This window comes from Myxine glutinosa, chromosome 7 (genome assembly GCF_964187855.1).
Source record: "Myxine glutinosa chromosome 7, kmMyxGlut1.1, whole genome shotgun sequence".
NCBI lineage: Eukaryota > Metazoa > Chordata > Myxini > Myxiniformes > Myxinidae > Myxine > Myxine glutinosa.
In genome coordinates this window covers 175,535,671-175,557,388 of record NC_136267.1, presented here as the reverse complement: position 1 = coordinate 175,557,388, position 21,718 = coordinate 175,535,671, and the positions used below count along the sequence as shown (strand labels likewise).

Genomic DNA, 21,718 nt, shown 5'->3' with positions numbered 1-21,718 from the left:
ACTTAGCAGGATACGTAGCAGGATACGTAGCAGGACACATAGCAGGATACTTAGCAGGATACGTAGCAGGATACGTAGCAGGATACATAGCAGGATACATAGCAGGATACATAGCAGGATACTTAGCAGGACACATAGCAGGACACATAGCAGGATACATAGCAGGATACTTAGCAGGATACTTAGCAGGACACAGAGCAGGACACATAGCAGGATACATAGCAGGATACGTAGCAGGATACGTAGCAGGATACTTAGCAGGATACTTAGCAGGACACAGAGCAGGACACATAGCAGGATACATAGCAGGATACGTAGCAGGATACGTAGCAGGATACTTAGCAGGACACATAGCAGGACACATAGCAGGATACTTAGCAGGATACGTAGCAGGACACGTAGCAGGATATTTCAAAAAAAGTTGTGGACGGATGATTTTTGATTCAATGCGATTCTGTATTGTGATTTTCTGCTCTACTCTGGGATACAAAACGTAAACTGTTCACCTAGCGGAGGTATGCTCTCCACAGAGTGCCGTTCTAGTATTATTGCTGTAAATGGGAAATTTTGTTTCGTGTTCGATTTTCCTTTATTCACTTATTTTTGCCCGTTTTATGTGACATGGATCACAGACGCAACTGTTTATCCGCTTTGCACTACGTGAAATGCCATTGTAAAACACTTATTATACTTAACAATGATTTGAAAAAAGATCTCCTCGTTCTCGTTCTCGCTCCTGTAGCATAAAGCCTGATAAATAATACCTTCCACTGATGGGATTATCTTTCGAGCATGAGGTTTCTGTCTGCTGGTGCCAAAGCACCCGGAGAGCTTACTGAATGCTAATGATGTCATTTTTGTTTGTGTGATATGCTTTCCTACAGCACTATTTATAAACACTTTTGTATAGCCCTCTGCATCCTTTCCTAATATTCTTCTCCAATTTCCTTTCCTTTTTGACACTTTCCAACATAATTGAATGCCAGTGCCAAAATACCTTGCAAATTGTAGTCAGGTTCACGATGTCAATAAATTATATTTCGTTCAAAATCATGGTAGATTAGCAAACCTATACATTTTTGGAAAGGTTATAGCATAAGGAAACTAAAAATCAATGTTTACATTTGGAGAGATACCTGTATGGCGGCCATTTTGGATTTTCAAAATGGCCACTGTAAAATACATATTTTGTTCTATTTCTGCCTCTAATTACCCGAAAACTTTAAAAAATATACTAAACCTATATTTTCAGGGACAAGGAATCCAATGAAAGTATCAAATTAGTGCTATGGGGAATGGTAAGACACGAATCAAAGGTTTTGAATTGCAAAATACCGTCTTTATATTCGCGATAAGTTGCATAATCAAATACATGTTATCATTTTGTACAGGCAGTTAATAACATCAAAATGTGTCACAATAATTCATATCACCAAACATACACAGGCAGTCAGCAAAATCATATATACACATGCAGTCAGTATAACTTCACATCTACACAGGCAGTCAATGACAAAATATACTGTTACAGACGTGGCTTAGATGTTAGTTTACCGAGCGGTTTTGGTATGACCACGTCTGCACAAGTTACCGATTATACTCGACGTTGACGAAGCCGCGCCACGCTGGCTCAATAAGAAAAAGAAGACACCCGGCTGGGTTATAAAATGACGACACCAGGGATACGGTTCTCAAGACCTCCGGAGGAGATTATATTCGTTACGGAAAAGGTTAGATTACAGGGGCTAGAGGTACAACATAGAAAGACAAGCACTTAGACACAATCTTATATTATTCCCCAACAGACGACAGGCAAACGGGACAACGGCTGACTCACACGGGGGTTGATGGAAAGGACAGGCGGGTAGCGATGGCTCCAGGTGCACCTGTGCTCAAAGGTTAGAATCGACCCGGTCCGGTCCAGAGATGCGGGAGGTTTCACAGCGCTCGGAGGGGACGTTCTTTCACAGGCGGGCCTTTCTCTCTCAGCGCTCGCAGGTCCTTCTTTTTCCAGCTCCGGGCGCATCTCACGTCACATCCGGCGCGGGGCCGCGTATATCCGGCGGGGAGTGACACGCCCTCGGCTCGTTAGCTCCGCCTCGTGGAATCGGCACGTTGCTTCTCATTGGGTGCGTGCGGGAGGGTTACCGGCTCCGCCCTTGACGAGGAGCTGACAAGGAGCCCCTTTGTGGTAACCCCGTGGAGCGCATGGTCTGGAGCGCGTTGTCTGGAGCGCATTGTCGATGGCGGCAAACCGAGCCGGTGGGAGGACGCACACTCCCCCCCGCGCAGCGCCGTGCCCCTCTGTTGTTGTAGACGGGGAAGAAGATGGGAGGAGGTATGGGAAAGGTCCTAAACTCACTACTGATGCCATATAATCACATTCTGGTGCAACGAAGAGTCAGAATTAATGGAAACGAGTCCTTAACTGACATAGATTAAGAATAACTAGCAAGATGTCCGAAAGTTGTCTACGTGTGGTGCGGTGGACCTGGGCACGACATTTAATGGGGGAATAAGGGGAAGGTCGGCTCTACTGATTGTTATTTACATGCAATGGGACTAGGGAATGGGGGATTGGGGAAAGTTGGGGAGTATTGGAGAAAATAGGGGAATATTTACAAGCGGATATGGAGGCCAAATTCCATATTCGCAACATTGCACCCTTCTCTACCCTCGGGGCGGCCCGACCCGATAAATTTTTACCTACTTTAGTGTGGCACGCAATGTAGTTCCCTCTACTATTAACTCTACCCTGAGTGCGACAGTTTTACAGATATTCACAAATGAGTAAATATGTCCCCCTGCGACGTTGCACCCTTCTCCTCACAGAAACACACCCACAGGATAACCGAATCCGGAAAGAATTCGCAAACTAAACATACAGCCGGTAGGGAGCATTATTTACAAGATTACGCTGATATCTACACTACGATCCAGGACCTGTTTTTGGAGGAACACATGCAGATGTTATGCATAGAGAGAGCGCGCTTGCCAGCATCGATACACCAACCCATGAGTGCTCTGTGGCCGACGGCCTTTAATAACGTGCAGAGCACCCTTCCCGAGCATCAAAAGCACCACCCCACCACCAATCGGTGCAGTCACCATTGTTCATTGGAATAAAAATAAATTCGACAACCCCTAACCCTGCAGGTGTCTCTTGCTCTTCTTGTGGTGCACTTGGTGTTAACTAAAAGTGGTTCACCTGTATGGCATAGGTGCCACGTTGACCCATAGGTCCATCCCCGGGTGGTGCTTGGCCGCAAACGAACTGCGGTCCATTGTGGGTGGCCACAAACATTGCGGTCCATATGGTGTATCGATCCCGGCAGCAAACAGCGAAAGTGCAGGCCCACAACTGCGCAGCCAGCACCTCTCTCTCCTCTCTCTCTACCCCAAAGCCAGATCCTCGGAGGTGGGAGACAAAAGAAGCAGACAAGTGAGTAAGGTGGTAAGGGCGCAAAAGTGCACGCAATGTAAGGTGATGCACACTGGGGGCACATGGGAACCAGGTGAGACAGGTACGTTCCAATCGTACGCCCCCCCCCCCCACCAGGTAACCTACATGGCCCCCCCCTTACCCCTTACTGTATCCACAAAACACAACACTACCCATAAACATCTACTTTACAAATCAACAAACATCCCTACTGTCTTCCCCGTTCCTCCCATAAACCAAATTCGTCTTCTCTCCCTCCTAACCAATCAAATTTGCCATTTTCAACTCTCATCAAAATTTGCCATCTCCAACTCAACATCATAATTTGCCATCACCAATTCATCATCAGTCCCTCCTAGGGAGGGAGAGATGGAATCACTCCAATGTCTCATCCACGTCGTGATGCGTCTCACAAATCCTCACAGCAATCCTTACTTCTGCACAAGACAAAGGAAACACAGGTGTGGAGTCATCATCATCACCTCAGGTAAGTGGCTGCGTATGGTGCGACAGGTTCATCAATCCTAACTATTTCCTAAATGACTTTAACAACTTTACACTACCCGGGGTCTTTCTCCGGCCAAACCATTGGCCCTCTTACACTATGGGTTCTAAAAAACCAATTCCCATTGGCCAAACTGTGGTGCTCTTCAATTTGGGGTCTCACTCCCCCGATTCATCTCCCGGTGCCCTCGCACAATTTCTGGGCTGCGGCGTGTACCTCTCCCAGTGGGTCTACCCACCTGCACACCTCCACCACTGCAGTTGCCTCCGAGCTTACCTGCTCCTTACCCTAACCTAACTACCAGGGGAAGGCCCTCTGGCACTCTCCCCACTCGGTGCCCTCTCTGGCACTGGGCTACCCGGGTCCATCCTCCGGATCCTCGGGCCCCATCCACAACTCTACCGGCTCCCAGAGCCCACCTGCGGCCTCACCTGGCCGACATCCTCACAGTGGTGGAGTGCCCAACCAACTACACACACTAACAGGCTACACGCCCAGCCATTTCCACAACACTAATGCACCCATTCACAACACCATTCTGCAACCGCACCACAGATGCCAATATCCAACCACAATTTACCTGTACCCTCTACCTAACACTTACACTACCCGCCCCGGGTATCCGTGATGGGGTCCACTCTTCCCCCATTCACACCTTCGCACCATGCACACCACTCCGTACCACTTACTCCCACTCTCTCCACACACCTGTACCTGCACACCTGTGCTCTCACACCTGGTGCCACCTGCACCCTTCTCTCCCCAAGCGCATTCGCGCTGATCCACACACTCACTACTCACACACTGCTCCACACACCTGTCCAGTTGCACACCTGTGCAATCACACTTGTTCAATTCTCACCTGTTCAATCTTCACACACACGGCATCATCTCAGCTAACTACTCCCCTCTGAAACTTGCGCTTCCCAGTCGTCCCTTTAAACTATTACGCTCCCACGTCATTATCATCCACACTAATCTACCTGCGTCCCCACTACAGGTATCAGTCACTATCTAAACCTTAACGTTACCTAATGTCATCTTCGCTAGATCCCTATCAATATAACCTAACCCACCCGGGCTAGTTTTCACTGCCATACACCCCATAATCTATTGCTCCTTTGCCCCAGCATGGGAAAGATGGTGGATTTGCCATCCCACCACATCGGGGGTCTCTCACTACCAATTTTGCACATCAAATTTCAACAAATCAAAAATTTGCCAATCACTGCCCATCATCTGCCAATCACTACTGCCAATCCCTTGCCAATCATCAAATTTTGTTTTTCTCTAATTTTGGGTCCAAAACACTAACCTCATCACCCAGTCGACTCACTAATACCTCTCTGTGCGCCAATCCCTGTCCAAAGCCCGGCTTCGTAAAGCCAAGCAATGGATGCTGGTTGTTTTGTGCCAGCGGCTGGATGCGTCCGGCACTCGGTGCAGGGAAGGAGGTTTACCCGGGCCGAGATCCCACGCACCATCTCGGCACGGAGCCATCCCATGGCTCGATCTCGGCCTGCCGGAATGCCTCACCAAAAAGTGGTCGCCATGACGACCCTTCCTATCCTGCCGCCCGCTCCGCTTGGTGGAGCACGGACGCGGCCGTTCAAAGCGAGGCCCAGCACGCACCGAGGGCCCGATTCGGCTATAAGTCGTTCTAAACTCTACCCCGTCTAACGTCGATGCTTCACCTGCATGCTTACATCCCGCAGCCCGTTCCTTGCTCACACATCCAGCCGTTTCCATGCCCTCGTACCTTTCCTTACACACCTCGGTACACCCATTCCACTCACAGCCTTGGTCACACACCTGACCACCGAACACTTTGGCACACATTCGTTGCTTGCACACCTCACCAATACACCTCTTCGAGCCCCCTCCTCGGTCACCTCCTCTGTGACAATCACAGGTGTGCCCTCATTCGCACACCCAACCACGTGCCTCACCACCAACTCCAGCGTGCATTCCCACTCACGCTCTACCATTCCAGGTGTGCATCCTTCCATCCCAGGTGTACATCCTCGCTCACCTGTCACAACTAACTCACGCTCCATGTCACTCTCACTACTTTCACCTCCATTCCTGACAGCGCACTCACCCTTCCTCTTGACAGCGCACTCTTTCCTCATGTACCTGTCCATCACACACCTTTCTCGCGCACACTCTCCCGTTACACCCTCTGTAACACTCACCACAGGTGTGCATTCTTCCTTGCCTTTGACAGCGCACTCTTTCCTCATGTACCTGTCCATCACACACCTTTCTCGCGCACACTCTCCCGTTACACCCTCTGTAACACTCACCACACCGCGCTTCCATGTGCTCCCTCGCACACACGCTACGACCGACTCATTCTCGCCAACACCCTCACTCCTTGGCACACACTTTTTCCTCACACACCCCAGAGTCGGACTTTCTCGCACACCTCCTCTTTCGCACACCAGACCTGTCACACACTTCACCCACGGCCTCTCACGAACACCCGGGTCTATCTCGACCCCCAAGCTCCTTAAATCCCCTGGCGCATCATACGCACGACCATATTGGTCACCACTTACACCGGGTCCTCTTCCTCTTCGCTTCTCCTCCATCACCTGCGAATCCCTCATCCGGTTAATGAGCACATCATTACGATCCGAACACAGACTTTGGACCAATTCTTTTATCTCCTCTTTTATCTCTTTCTTATCCCCTCTCCGTCGCTTCTTAATTTCGCTCATCCCTTCTTCCACTTCTTCTAATTTGTGCTTCACCTCTTTTATTCCCCGGTACGTCTCCTCAAGCTCGTCCTCCAAGGCTACCTTGACCGTTTCCAGGTGCGTCCTCACCTGCCGGTCCTTCGTCTCCATTACCACTACCACCTCGTCCAACCTCGCTGTCAGTCCCTCACGTACCATCTGACATTCCCTCTTCGTCGCTACCAAGTCATCTTTTAGTTCTTTCTGTGTCGCTTTTAACCCTCCTAATACCGCAGTGTTCCTTTGAACCTGCTCCGTTAGTTCTTTTTGTCCCTCCGTCAGCTGTTCCACCTCCTGCGTCAGGACCTCTATGCCCCCCTGTAACTTTACAGTCCCCTTTCTCACCTCCTTCTCCATGTGCTCCTTACAGTGCCTCACCTCCTCGCGCACTCCTCCGACCTCCTCACTCACTCCTCTTCTGATCTCCTCTCCCATCACTTGCATCTCCTGCCCAGATGCCACCCTCATCTGCTCCATTTCCTCCCTGTGAGCATCCAGTTTGGTTTCTACCCCCATTCTGATCCCCTCTATCTGCTGCCCCATTTGGTTAACTTCCCTTTCCGCTTGGTCCCTCATGTCCCTCAATTTGCCTTCCATACTGTTTTCTAACCCCTCTAACCCATTTTTCACTCCCTCTATCTGATTCTCCTGGGCAGCCATTCTATTTTCTACCCCCATTAACCCATTTTTCACTTCTTTTATCCCGTTGTCTAACCCCTCAAAATTATTGTCTAACTTCCCAAATTTCTTGTCTAACTCCTCAAAATTATTGTCTAACCCCTCACTGGTACCCCTCGCTTCGTCCCTCATTACCCCCATTTGGCCCTCTAATCGCCCACTATCAACCCTCATTTGCTCACTCTGAGCATCCATCCGGTTCCCCATTACCCCCAATTGGTTACTCTGCAGTTTGAGGGACGCCTGCATTTGCGCCATAAATTGCTCCATGAGGACCTGCATCTGGGCCATCCCTCCCACTTGTGCAGCGGGTGCGGCCGCCGTAGCTATGTGCGAGGCGCCATTTCGCGCGTCTGCTACCCCCGCTGTTTCGCTCTCCTCATGTCCCTCATGTCCCTCAATTTGGTCCTGGACCGACCCTGCTTCACTCTCCCCTACCGGACCCCAGCCGTCTTGATCCGCCATGGCGCGACTTTCAAAATTCGAGTTTCGTAACACAAATTCGAAATTTCGCCGTTATAATTTCGTCGAGCGCAGTAACCGCGGGACCGCGCTCCGGATCGATTTGGTCGAGCGCCGTACGCGCTCCGGCTCGATTTTCCCTCCCAAAATTTGGGCCTAACTAATTTAGTCCCGGGTCCGAATCTCACTCCTCGACACCAATTGTTACTCTAATAGTACAATTGGTGTTCCAAAATTTGGGCTAAATAAATTTAGTCCCAGGTTCGAATCCAACTCCTGACAACCATTTGTTACAGACGTGGCTTAGATGTTAGTTTACCGAGCGGTTTTGGTATGACCACGTCTGCACAAGTTACCGATTATACTCGACGTTGACGAAGCCGCGCCACGCTGGCTCAATAAGAAAAAGAAGACACCCGGCTGGGTTATAAAATGACGACACCAGGGATACGGTTCTCAAGACCTCCGGAGGAGATTATATTCGTTACGGAAAAGGTTAGATTACAGGGGCTAGAGGTACAACATAGAAAGACAAGCACTTAGACACAATCTTATATTATTCCCCAACAGACGACAGGCAAACGGGACAACGGCTGACTCACACGGGGGTTGATGGAAAGGACAGGCGGCTAGCGATGGCTCCAGGTGCACCTGTGCTCAAAGGTTAGAATCGACCCGGTCCGGTCCAGAGATGCGGGAGGTTTCACAGCGCTCGGAGGGGACGTTCTTTCACAGGCGGGCCTTTCTCTCTCAGCGCTCGCAGGTCCTTCTTTTTCCAGCTCCGGGCGCATCTCACGTCACATCCGGCGCGGGGCCGCGTATATCCGGCGGGGAGTGACACGCCCTCGGCTCGTTAGCTCCGCCTCGTGGAATCGGCACGTTGCTTCTCATTGGGTGCGTGCGGGAGGGTTACCGGCTCCGCCCTTGACGAGGAGCTGACAAGGAGCCCCTTTGTGGTAACCCCGTGGAGCGCATGGTCTGGAGCGCGTTGTCTGGAGCGCATTGTCGATGGCGGCAAACCGAGCCGGTGGGAGGACGCACACTCCCCCCCGCGCAGCGCCGTGCCCCTCTGTTGTTGTAGACGGGGAAGAAGATGGAAGGAGGTATGGGAAAGGTCCTAAACTCACTACTGATGCCATATAATCACATTCTGGTGCAACGAAGAGTCAGAATTAATGGAAACGAGTCCTTAACTGACATAGATTAAGAATAACTAGCAAGATGTCCGAAAGTTGTCTACGTGTGGTGCGGTGGACCTGGGCACGACATTTAATGGGGGAATAAGGGGAAGGTCGGCTCTACTGATTGTTATTTACATGCAATGGGACTAGGGAATGGGGGATTGGGGAAAGTTGGGGAGTATTGGAGAAAATAGGGGAATATTTACAAGCGGATATGGAGGCCAAATTCCATATTCGCAACAATACACAGGCAGTCAATGGCATCAAACATACACGATTACAGAATATGCCATTTAGAGTTCGTCATCACCGTCCTGTGTGTCGTATCCGACAATATAGTCCGCATCGTTTTCACAGTCCGTTCCACACAAGCAAAGGTCGGTCAAATTGATTGGCAAATCGAATTGGTCGAATGGTCGATCGAATCGAATTCGATGAATCGAATCGAATCGAATCGATCGAATTGGTCGAATGGTCGAATGGTCGATCGAATCGATTGGTCGAATGGTCGAATGGTCGAATTGGTCGAATGGAATTGGTCGATTGGTCGAATTGGTCGAATTGGTCGAATCTGGCAAATGTAAACATTGATTTTCAGATTTACCATGTAATAACGTTTCCAGAAATGTATAGGTTTGCTAATCTACCATGATTTTGAACGAAAAAACATAGTGAACCTGACTATTGTAGCCATAGCCATTTAAGGTATAAAGGCTTCAGCGAAGATACTATTCGTGCGTGGAATTCCCCCAAAAGTCTCAGTCTCTGCCTGTGATGAAAGACAGTCACCACAATCTTCCATGAGCATTGATCTGGTGGAGAAAACATTTTGTCAATTAATTCTGCAGCTTCAAAATGGAACTTGGTCAGATACGTTTGCACTCAAACATGTATTTGTAATGTGAACTACATGGTATTCATAGAATGCTTACCACGTGCAGTCAACTTGGTGCGAGCCAACTCTTCTTTTTTGAAGGTTTTTTTTTCTTTGATCCAATATGGCTGCCAGACCACGTGAGCGATGACATCATAAATTTATATTCTCTAATATAATTGTTGCTTATATCACGCTCAATAAATTTCAAACCGATCACACCAAGCGTTGTCCCTGTCGAATTATGACGTCATAGATGACATATCATCAACATATCTGATTCCCCATGGGGAGTACTTGACAATGAGCCACGTTTCTATTTTTTCCATGGAGCGGTGTCAGAGATATAGAGGTGCAATGTTTTCCCATGATGGCGGCCGTACCACGTGAGCTATGACGTCATAATTATCACTAAACATTCTCGACGTGGAGGCGCTCCTTAGATGAAAATTTCGTGTTAATGGGACCAACGCTTGCTGAGAAAATGGATTATTAAAATGCTGGCACGTCCGTACGTACGCCACACGTGCGCATGTAACCGATCGCTTAACCACGCTTTTCGCTCCGCCAGCGCAGGGTAACTAACTACACGGCAGTTGTCTCTGTGACAATATACTCATGGAAGCTCATTTAGAAGAAGTATAATTCACCAAGTCATGTCTGTTGTACTTTACACCAAATTCATTTAGTTCTTGACCCCTGCCATAAAGTTCTTACAATGGCAGTAAAATATATTTTGTTATGACAACTCTCCTTACCTGGTCATTCACAACATCTCAATTGACCTCCACCTTTGGTCCAAAAGCTGCACCTATAGATCCTGCCCCATTAGCAACCAGTGCCACCCACGTGCAATTGCTTCTAAACGCTCCTCTCACCATGGGTCACTGGAGCCTTCACTCAGCAAGCTGCAGAAATAGGCCCGGAGGGATGAGCAGTGCCTGCCTGCCCACGTGCTTCAACCCACCTGGGCATGCTATGTCCATGAGCTGAACCCTCTCCAATTATTTTCTCCTCACCTACCCTGCTCTCTTTATTTACTCCTGAACCCCATCCCCCATCCCCACCTCTTTTTGTGTATACACCTTCCTGTCACCATATTATCTGCTTTGGGACAAATTCTCCTCTTTCTGGCAGGTACAGGTGTACAGAAACCTAAGTGGGTGGGATTTTTTTAACACCAGCTGCACTTTGTATGCAGCTCTGCTACTGATGGTCCTGGGAAAATTGGAGGAATGAAGCCAAAATAAAATTACTCCCCCATGAGGGAATATTCATGAGAAATATAAGATGATGCAATTCTGAGAAAGGTTTGCTCAAAGTTGAGGTTCTCATCTGGAATCCCATTCAATTCCCATTGAACAAAGATCACTCACTGTAAGCTTGAAACATCCTGTTAAAAACGAATTTACATTGACAACAGCAGGTGCTCCAGCTGAGGTTGATCAATTACTTTGGTGCACTTATTTATTAGCTCACCTGGAACGGAGTTCAGGGGAGCTTATGCGATGGCGAGTCGTCCGTCCGTCCGTCCGTAAACACTTGCATCTTCTTCTCCGAAACCGTTGATGGGATTGCGACCAAATTTGACACAAATGATCATTGTTGTGTTGTGACTAAAGTTTGTTCACGGCATTAAAAAATCGGTTTTTGGGGGTGTTTACCGGGGGTCAAAGTGGATCCAGGTTTGACCCCCCAAAATAGGAATTTCCTTTTTCCTCCGAAACCACACAAACTATTTCGATGAAACGTGACCACAACCTTCATCACCTGTAATGTACCGAAATTTGTTCACGACATGAAAAAAAATCTGCCGCTTTGGGGGTCTAGGGGGGGGGGTTGCCCCCCAAAATGAATATTTCCTTTCTTTTCTGAAACTACACACACGATTTCGATGAAACTTCACCACAACCTTCACCACCTGTGATGTCCCAAAGTTTGTTCACGGCATTAAAAAAATTCTGTCCCTTTGTGGGTCTGTGGGGGGGTGTGGGGGGGAGGGGCGTTTCCCCCCAAAATAGGTATTTGCTTTCTTCTCAGAAACTACACATGCAATTCTGATGAAATTTCACCACAACCTTAATCACCCATGTCATACCAGGGTTTGTTCAAGGCATTGGAAAAATTGGGGTCTGACGACGTACACGGGGTGGGAGGGGAGAGGGTGTTGCCCCCCAAAATAGGTATTTTTTGTTTGTTTGTTTAAATTCTCATGATTATGTTATTGTGATTCTACATGCTGCCCTGTCTTCTAGCAACCATTGAAATTGATTTTAAATACCTTTTGTCAGTGCAGTACACTGTTTATTCTACCAGGTGAGCGCCAGGGCTATTGCCCCGATGTTTCTAATTGAATGGTTGGTTCGCCTCACTAAGATTTTTGTCCTTTTATTGTTTTCTATGCGTTAAAGTTTTGGTCTATCAATGGGTTTTATCAATTGTATCTCTTCTCTTTTGTTAGCTAACTCTTCTTGCAGTCGATGCTGCTCTTCATCATCCTCACCCTCCTCTTCTCCCTCAATCTGCTGCTGTCCCTTGTCTTTCTGTCCATCATCATCCACCTTTTACACTCTTGTCCACTTTGTCCGTGCCTGATTAACCTGGTCCTTGTCTCTGACACGGTCTTGCGCTTTTTCAGGGGGACGCCGTTATTCTTTCCTCTTGCCACACTCTTTCTTGGTCGCCTTTGGTCCGGCTCTATGTCGGGGTTTAGTCCCCCAAATCTCGTTGCACAGCCAAAACTTCCTCTCGTGCCATCTCGGCCAAATTCCTGCCGTCTCTGTCTTCACCTTCAAGCGAGCACTTGGTTCCCCTCACTCTAATCTCTCTTGCCACTTGTCACCTTGCCCTAGATGTAACCTATTATATTCTATCTTTATCAAGATATCTTTTGATGAAAGAAACCTTGTCAAACTTATCAACGGGGACCCTCTCCGCCCTAGTGGGCAATTTCATTTTTTTTCATCTGGTCCCTGAGCCGCTCACCATTAACTTTCTTCCCCCATGCCTCATGTCTCCATCTACTCAACAACAGGATTATCTCCTGCTCCTCAACACTCCAGGTTTCTGTTTGTAGTTTTCTTCTCTGGAGTATTGTCTTTGATGGTGGAGAAACAGTTAGCATCTTTACAGCTTCTTGCTTTGGTGCATAATCATGTATCTTCACAAGGTGTTGTTTTTCCTCGCTTGAGAAGGTGCAGTCATTATTTTTAATGCGCACTTTCCTGCTGCTCGGAGTGTCCACACAGGCAATATGCATAGGGTTTCCCCTATAGGAGGCCTGTGACTCTTTGCATGAGATATTTTTCTTTTTATCAATAGAAGATGTTCCGTCATTTCTCTGTGTCCCGTCTTCATCACCTCTTCCCGTTCTACTGAAGGCACCTCTGCCTTGAGACCCGCCGTGGGGCTCGGCCAAGAGTCTGGATCGTGCACAAAGTCACGCAGCGATCTCATTCCGCTCACTTTACTCCCACCTTTATTGTCAGGTAGCCATCAGTGTCCTTTATTGTAGCCATCAGGGTCGATACTCTGGAATTTCCTTGCGCCTCGATCAACGTATCACTATGGTCTGCCTTGCAGCACCACTCCAACCCACCTACTTGTGTGTGTGTGTGTGTGTGTGTGTCCCTTGTGTAGCTTTTCTTTGTTGCTTTATGCAGTCTTTTTCGACGAGAAGAGCATGGGAGGAGTTAATTTATTTGAGAATCCTAGATACCTGGGCTAATTGATTTTTTGAGAGCCGATTGGCTATTCCCTCCAATTACGGGTGATAGACATGATTGGGTCTTGTTATATACAGTAACAGTCATACAGTTTCTCGGGGCGGGCACATCCGCAAGGCAGGAATGGGTCAAATTGACCCTCTTCCACCCTTAATTTATACATGTCCCGGTGATAGTTCTGTGTGCAGTCCTCCTAAATCTCCCCTTCCGAATAGGCCGAGCAATGCCCAAGGGTAGTTCTGTTTTATATGATGGTGCCTTAAATGTGCTCAGTCCCAATTTGCCTGAGCATGGGTTTTTTGTGCCAAACAATTACTGCATGTGCTATGAGTTCCGCAAAATGGCACAGCACACAGATTCTTGTGAACATACCGTAAGACTTTATTTACAATAAATTGGGATGGGGGGAGAAGATGAAGAGCAAGTCCACTAACGGCTTTCAATAACTGAATCCGTGGGAAGTTTAGAGATATGCAATGGAGGTGGAGAATCATTCAAATTTCTGTGAAAGTCCATTTGATATCACAATTACTTTGAATAAATTAGGACAAAAAAGAAAAAAAGGTTGGGCATGTGATGAGTATGAATTGATTCGATTTTGGTGAAGATCCGGATCCGCATACAAAGTTTTTTTATTTTTATCTTTTATTTTTAGTGATTCTTCACCATTGAAAGATGGGACCAAAAAACGAAAACCGATATACAGCATGATATTTCAAAACATTGTGGATGAGTTATGACAAAACTCGGTAGATGTGTTGGTTCGGTGACCAGAACAAGCAGATTCGATTTTGCTTCAGATCCGGATCCAGACCCGGCCTATCATTGGGTACAAAATGTAAACTGTTCAACCTGGTGGAGGTATGGGCGCTCTACTCAGTGCTGTTCTGGTATTAGAGTATGATGTTGCTAGTAAGCCTAGTGTTGGCTGAACAGTTAAGGTGGCTGGCTTAAGATCTCAGGGTCTGGGCTCCCTTGTCGTGCCGTTGAAATAACACCAGGTGGGTTGACACAGCCTGTCATCCTTCTGAGGTCGGTAAATGCTAATGCTTACTGGTAATGGTCCCTGCATCGGCGACGCAGCCACACTTCCAGCAATGCTGCGACCAGTGGCGACGGGATGCATATGAAACAAAAATGAGCTGCTTGTGCTGGTAATATCCAATAATATACGGTATGTACATATGTATATATATATATATATATATATATATATATATCAAACATATATTTATCATTTTCTTATGCACATGTTTTACCAGGAGTTCTGCATGGTTTTTGTTGTTCTTGTTGGGGGTCGATTTTTGAAGTGTGCACCCATTGTTCAACCAGCTGCTGGACCCCACTCACATTTATTGCTTAACTCCACCCATCATGGCACCCAGACAAAATAATATGGCTGTCATCTTAGTTTTCTGGTGGGCCGAAGACAACAAGCCTGTCGGCCTCTGCTGATGATACATTGCCCGGGTTTGTTGCATCACATTTCTATTTTGCTTTGTTTTGGTCGAGTGTTCCTCACAATCCGGCGCCCCGAAAACTCCTATCGTATGTCGAATAAAGATAATTAGTAAGGTTTAATCAAGCCCATCGGCACACATGGTATGCGCCTCCCAAAAAATATAGCTTGGGCCTATGACATGAGGCCTGCAGGCCTCTGCTAATTATACACTGCCTGGGTTTGTTGCGTCAGATTTCCATTGGCTTTGTTTGGGTCGAGTGTTACTCACAATGAAAGATCAAATCAATTTTGAATAAAATTTTTTCGTAAGGTTTAATGAAGCCTATCAGCACGCACTTTACATCCCGTCATAACAAAAATGTTACATAATTTTTGAACAGCGCATATGGGGGTTGAACAATCCGTGACCGTGTGACAAATCCGCTCATTCTGATCTAACTGTGATGGAGGCTGACATGAAAAAGAGGTGTCAAATTAATCTTTTAACAGCGCATTAAAGGTGTGTTTCCCAATCACGCTGCTCATCTTTTAAGATTACTTTTAATGAGCTTTTCTGTGGGGTTTGCAGATTTTGTCGCAGGGTGTGATGACAGTGCGATCATTCTTCTTTTTTCTACAATAACATATAATCATTATAACACCTTTTATTTTCTTCCCTTAGCTATTATGATGCCACAAATTTCTGATTGCCTTTATTTTGTTGCCTAAAAATCTTTTAATTTTTCAACTGCCTTTATTTAAAAGCCTATTGGTTCTTAGTGTCACCACTGGTTTGGTGTTCTTGTGGTAATGGTCGTAATGAGACATCTCATTGTGTCCCACATATTTTCCTACTTTGCCCTGACAAATAGCTCAACATCACACGTATGCATAATAAGAAGTTGGTGCTGCAATACATTCTCATACTTTTCCTTCTGCATGTCCTCAGGTGTGTTATGGAACTTGTCTTCATGTGATCCGCTCAAAATGCCCATTGTGCATGAATGCTTGGGAGCTATCACGGATTTTGTCATCGTTCCGCTGTCTCACCAAGTATGGCACCGAAGATCAGGCAAACAACCTCATGATCAGGCCTCAAAAATCCTTTGCAATGCTACTGGCTTTCTCAGGTAATCCAGAAACCTCTGCACCCCTTTAACTGTGTGCTTTCTGCAAGGGAGCATACCTTTATGTTATGTTTTGCTGTGAGAGGACATTGTGTGTTGCGTACTAAAGTACAAGGTAAAATATGAGAGATCTGTAGGATAAAAGGAGCTCGGTCTTGGCATGCGTCTGTGCCCCTATCAACAATTTCCCCCCTACACAATTGGTAGCATTATCAATCAGATCTGCAATCGGTACGATATGGTTGAGTCAGGTGACGATAGATGGAGCAGTTTCAATTTACAGTTTAAAACAAAACCTCCTCCTCCTTCATCTTCTTCTTCACATAAAATGACGAGTACACCCGTTCCCTATGAGGGAAGCAGGAAGAATCATTCCTCTCTGGGATATATAGATAACAGTAGATCTATAGTCTGGCCTCAAAAACATGAGGATGGGGAGGGTGGGGAGATGAGGTGTTCATTTACCAACTTTCTTGTGGAGCGCTTGCCAAGTGGCTGAAGCACTCAAGCAAACACTCCATTCAAAACCGTCGATAAGGAATGGCTGACTTGGCAAGCACAAGCTAGCTGTTTGGTAACTGAACATACCCAGGGTTTCCTCCCTTTCCGTTTCGTATTAAACAGCAATAGTGACTGTTTCAAAACGCCGCCATGAAAAACGCCACATTAACGGTAGGAAGGGTCATGTTATTTTCCCATGCGGGGTACATAAATTATAGTAGATCTTCGCTCAGTTTCGTAAGTAAAATTTGCCTCACGGATGTCAGGATTCCTCCAAATTTCTTTCAATTTAGTGTTAAACAGCAGTATAGTGACTGTTTAGAAAGATAGTCATACGTGTTTGTGGTTTATAATATTCTTACTTCTGGTAGGATGATCTCATGAAAACGGCTCGATAAGTTATTTATAAACGTTAACACGGCGTTAGTTCAAGGAAGAAAAATTCCTTGGGGAGACGGGATATTATTTATATTAATATTATTTTGTAATAACATTAATATTATGTTATTATAATTAGCGTTGTTTTTAGAAGCAGACTTGGGAAAACGCCACAAAAAAGCTATCTTAACGCGGATATACACCTCAACAAGCAACCCCATTGGTAGAGAAAACCTCCTTTAGTCAGGTTCACTATGTTTTTTCGTTCAAAATCATGGTAGATTAGCAAACCTATACATTTTTGGAAACGTTATTACATGGAAAATCTGAAAATCAATGTTTACATTTGCCAATTCCGACCAATTTGATTCGACCAATTCGACCAATCGACCAATCGACCAATTCCATTCGACCAATTCCATTCGACCAATTCGACCATTCGACCATTCGACCAATCGCTTCGATCGACATTCGACCAATTCGATCGATTCGATTCGATTCGATCGACCATTCGACCAATTAGATTTGCCAATCAATTTGACCGACCTTTGCTTGTGTGGAACGGACTGTGAAAACGATGCGGACTATATTGTCGGATACGACACACAGGACAGTGATGACGAACTCTAAATGGCATATTCTGTAATCGTGTATGTTTGATGCCATTGACTGCCTGTGTATATTTTGTCATTGACTGCCTGTGTAGATGTGAAGTTATACTGACTGCATGTGTATGTATGATTTTGCTGACTGCCTGTGTATGTTTGGTGATATGAATTATTGTGACACATTTTTGATGTTATTAACAGCCTGTACAAAATGATAACATGTATTTGATTATGCAACTTATCGCGAATATAAAGACAGTATTTTGCAATTCAAAACCTTTGATTCGTGTCTTACCATTCCCCATAGCACTAATTTGATACTTTCATTGGATTCCTTGTCCCTGAAAATATAGGTTTAGTATAGTATTTTAAAAAGTTTTTAGGGTAATTAGAGGCAGAAATAGAACAAAATATGTATTTTACAATGGCCATTTTGAAAATCCAAAATGGCCGCCATACAGGTATCTCTCCAAATGTAAACATTGATTTTTAGTTTCCTTATGCTATAACCTTTCCAAAAATGTATAGGTTTGCTAATCTACCATGATTTTGAACGAAATATAATTTATTGACATCGTGAACCTGACTACTTGGGAAGTTTGATTGCGATTGGATAAGTAACGACCGAATGTATCGAGGTCAAAAATCCTCATACATGGTCTCATTCAATCCCGTTTCTCACATCGATTAGATTCAGAAAACGCGTACTATATTCAATACCTTTTCTTTCAACGTCTGCATTTTATTCATATAACAGTAATAAAGCGCGGCGTTACGCGCGCTGCTTGTGAGCAAGGAGGAAGCGGACAAGCGGTAACATATAAACGTCTTTATTGTAAGACTACACTGTAACACTGAACTCCTCCGGGCTGGTCGCCCGGTGTATATCATGAGGCCACGCCTACCCCTCGGGCGTGGCCACCGCCCACTTGGTGCGTGGAATGATGTCACCACGCCAGTGGGCTTTTGTGTCCGCCACACGCGCCCCCCCAGAATTCCCGCGCACCTGGAGGGCCAGTTTGTGGGGCAGTCGAATGACCCGGCCGAAGCGCCCCCTGGCGATCGGCGGCGTCCGGGGTGCAGGGATACCAGGTGGGATGCCCCTGGCTGCCCCTGGGATGGGTGCAGGACCGGGGGGCGCCGTGGCGGCGGGGCTGGGCGGTGCCGGGGGTCCGCCCGCAGGAGGGCGGCCCCGACGTGGGGGTCGGGCCACTGGCGGTGGATGGTCCACATCGAGGTGGGCCGGCTTGAGGCGGTCTACCGAAACGCGGTCAGGAGTACCGCCGATGTCCAGGGTGAAGTGCTTCGCCCCGGTCTCCAGCACGCGGAAAGGCCCGTCGTACGGGGGCCGCAGTGGTGTCCGATGGGCATCGTGGCGGACGAAGACGTACTCCGCCGTGCGAAGCTCCGGGGCGACGTGCGTCGGTGGGTGCCCGTGGCATGCCGTTGGCACCGGGGCGAACCTCTGGGCGGTCTCTTGCAGAGCGGAGCGCTGCTGTGCCGCGGACCATGGTGCCGTGGAGTCGGGGAGGAACTCGCCCGGCACCCGCAGCGGTTGCCCGAAGACCAACTCCGCCGCGGATGCGCGCAGGTCCTCCTTGGGCGCCGTCCGGAGGCCCAGCAGGACCCAGGGGAGCCTGTCGACCCAGCCGCCGTCGCGGAGGGTGGCCCGGAGCGCGGCCTTCAATGAGCGGTGAAATCGCTCACACAGGCCGTTAGCCTGGGGGTGGTAGGCCGTGGTTCGGTGCAGCCGGACCCCGAGCCCCTGTGCAACCGCCCCCCAGAGCTCCGAGGTGAACTGGGGGCCGCGGTCGGATGAGATGTCTGAGGGGGCGCCGAACCGGGCGACCCAGGTGGCGATGAAAGCCTGCGCGACATCGGCCGCCGTTGTCGACGCCAAGGGCACGGCCTCCGGCCACCGGGTGGTGCGGTCCACCATGGTGAGGACGTGGGTGAAACCCCGCGAGGGGGGCAGAGGTCCCACCAGGTCCACGTGGACGTGGTCAAACCGGCGTTCCGGCACCGTGAACGGGGCCAACGGGGCCTGGGTGTGCCGGTGCACCTTGGCGCGCTGGCACGCGAGGCATGTCCTGGCCCAGCCGCGGACGGCCTTCCGGAGGCCATGCCAGACGAACTTGTCGGCAATCAGCCTTTGGGAGGCCCTCGCGCCCGGGTGGGACAGGCCGTGGATGGCGTCAAACACCTGGCGCTGCCAGCCCGCGGGCACAATGGGGCGAGGACGCCCGAGGGAGACGTCGCACAAGAGGGCCGCGCCCGCGCCGTCGAACGGCACCTCGGTGACGCGGAGGCCCGTGACGGCGGTCCGCAAGGCCTGGACGTCGGGGTCAGCGGCCTGGTCCGCTGCCATCCGGGCATAGTCGATGCCGAGGTGGACTACGTGGGCGACGGCCCGGGAAAGGCAATCCGCAACCGGGTTGTCCTTCCCCGCGACGTGCTGGATGTCCGTCGTGTACTCGGACACGGCCGAGAGGTGACGCTGCTGCCGGGCCGACCACGGCTCGGTGACCTTGCCCATCGCGAAGATCAGCGGCTTGTGGTCGACGAAGGCAGTGAACGCCCGGCCCTCGAGCAGATGGCGGAAGTGCCTGACCGCCAAGTGAAGTCCAAGCAACTCGCGGTCGAAGGTGCTGTAACGGCGTTCGGGCGGGCGAAGCTGCCGGCTAAAGAACGCCAGCGGTTGCCAAGCTCCACGCACCCATTGCTCGTGCACCGCGCCCACCGCGTAGTCCGAGGCATCGGTGGTGAGGGCGATCGGTGCATCGGGCGCCGGGTGCGCGAGCATGGTGGCGTTAGCCAAGGCGAGCTTCGCGCCCGTGAACGCCGTGTCCATCTGCTCGGTCCAGGTAACGTCGCCTTTGCCCGGCTTACCTCGGAGAGCTTCGTGCAGGGGGCGCAGGAGCTGGGCGATACGGGGCAGGAACCGATGGTAAAAGTTCACCATGCCCAGGAACTCCTGCAGCCCTCTGATCGTGCGGGGGCGCGGAAACCCCTTCACCGCCTCCACCTTGGCCGGCAGGGGGACGGCTCCGTGCCTGGTGACACGGTGCCCCAGAAAATCGATTGTGGCGGCGCCGAACCGGCACTTTGCGGGGTTCACAATCAGGCCATGCTGGCCTAGGCGTTCGAAGAGCGTGCGGAGGTGGCGTAGGTGCTCTTCGCGGAACGCGCTGGCGACGAGGATATCGTCCAGGTAGACGTAGACAAAATCCAAGTCGCGCAGGACGCTGTCCATCAGTCGCTGGAACGCCTGAGCCGCATTCTTCAGACCGAAGGGCATGCGCAGGAACTCGAAGAGTCCGAATGGCGTGATGACCGCCGTCTTCGGGACGTCCTCCGGCCTGACGGGGACCTGATGGTAGCCGCGTATGAGGTCCACCTTCGAGAAGAAGGACCTGCCCGCCAAACGGGCGGAAAAGTCCTGAATGTGGGGGACGGGGTAGCGGTCGGGAGTCGTGGCGTCATTGAGACGGCGATAGTCCCCGCACGGTCGCCATCCCCCGCCGGGCTTCGGCACGATGTGCAGCGGCGACGCCCAAGCGCTCTCTGAGCGCCGAACGATGCCGAGTCGCTCCAGGGTAGCGAACGCCGCTTTTGCCACCGCCAGCTTCGTCGGCTCGAGGCGGCATGCCCGGGCGTAGACCGGTGGCCCGACGGTGGGGATGTGATGGGCCACCCCGTGCTTGACGGCCCCCGCCGAGAAGGTGGGCCGCGTGAGGGCCGGGAAGCCGGCGAGGAGGCGGGTGAATGCGTCCGCTGCCGGAAGCGTACAGACCAACGTGGCCGGAACCGAATCGTTCGGCAAGCCGCTTGGCAAGCCGCTCGTTGAGCTGGGCAACGCACATGCGAGCGAGCTGAACGTCTCGGCCTGGACAAGCCGTCTGCGCTTGACGTCGACCAGGAGCCCATTAGCGCACAGGAAGTCCGCGCCAAGCAGTGCCATGGGCACGTCGGCGGTGACGAACGTCCATCGGAAAACCTGCCCTCCAAACCGCAGAGAGAGGCAGCGTTTTCCGTACGTACGGATGGGTGTCCCG

At 49.4% G+C, this 21,718-nt stretch overlaps 1 protein-coding gene across 4 annotated transcripts in view; it reads left to right on the top strand.

Annotated features, from left to right (window-relative positions):
• The window catches only part of LOC137431851 (catenin delta-2-like), a 580,901-nt gene that overhangs the window by 311,830 nt on the left and 247,353 nt on the right, over nucleotides 1-21,718 (top strand). For all 4 annotated transcript variants that reach the window (XM_068123611.2, XM_068123613.2, XM_078782572.1 and 1 more), the window contains one exon: nucleotides 15,999-16,179. In XM_068123611.2, the coding sequence (XP_067979712.2) occupies nucleotides 15,999-16,179 (181 nt within the window). The remainder of the gene's footprint in view (nucleotides 1-15,998; nucleotides 16,180-21,718) is intronic.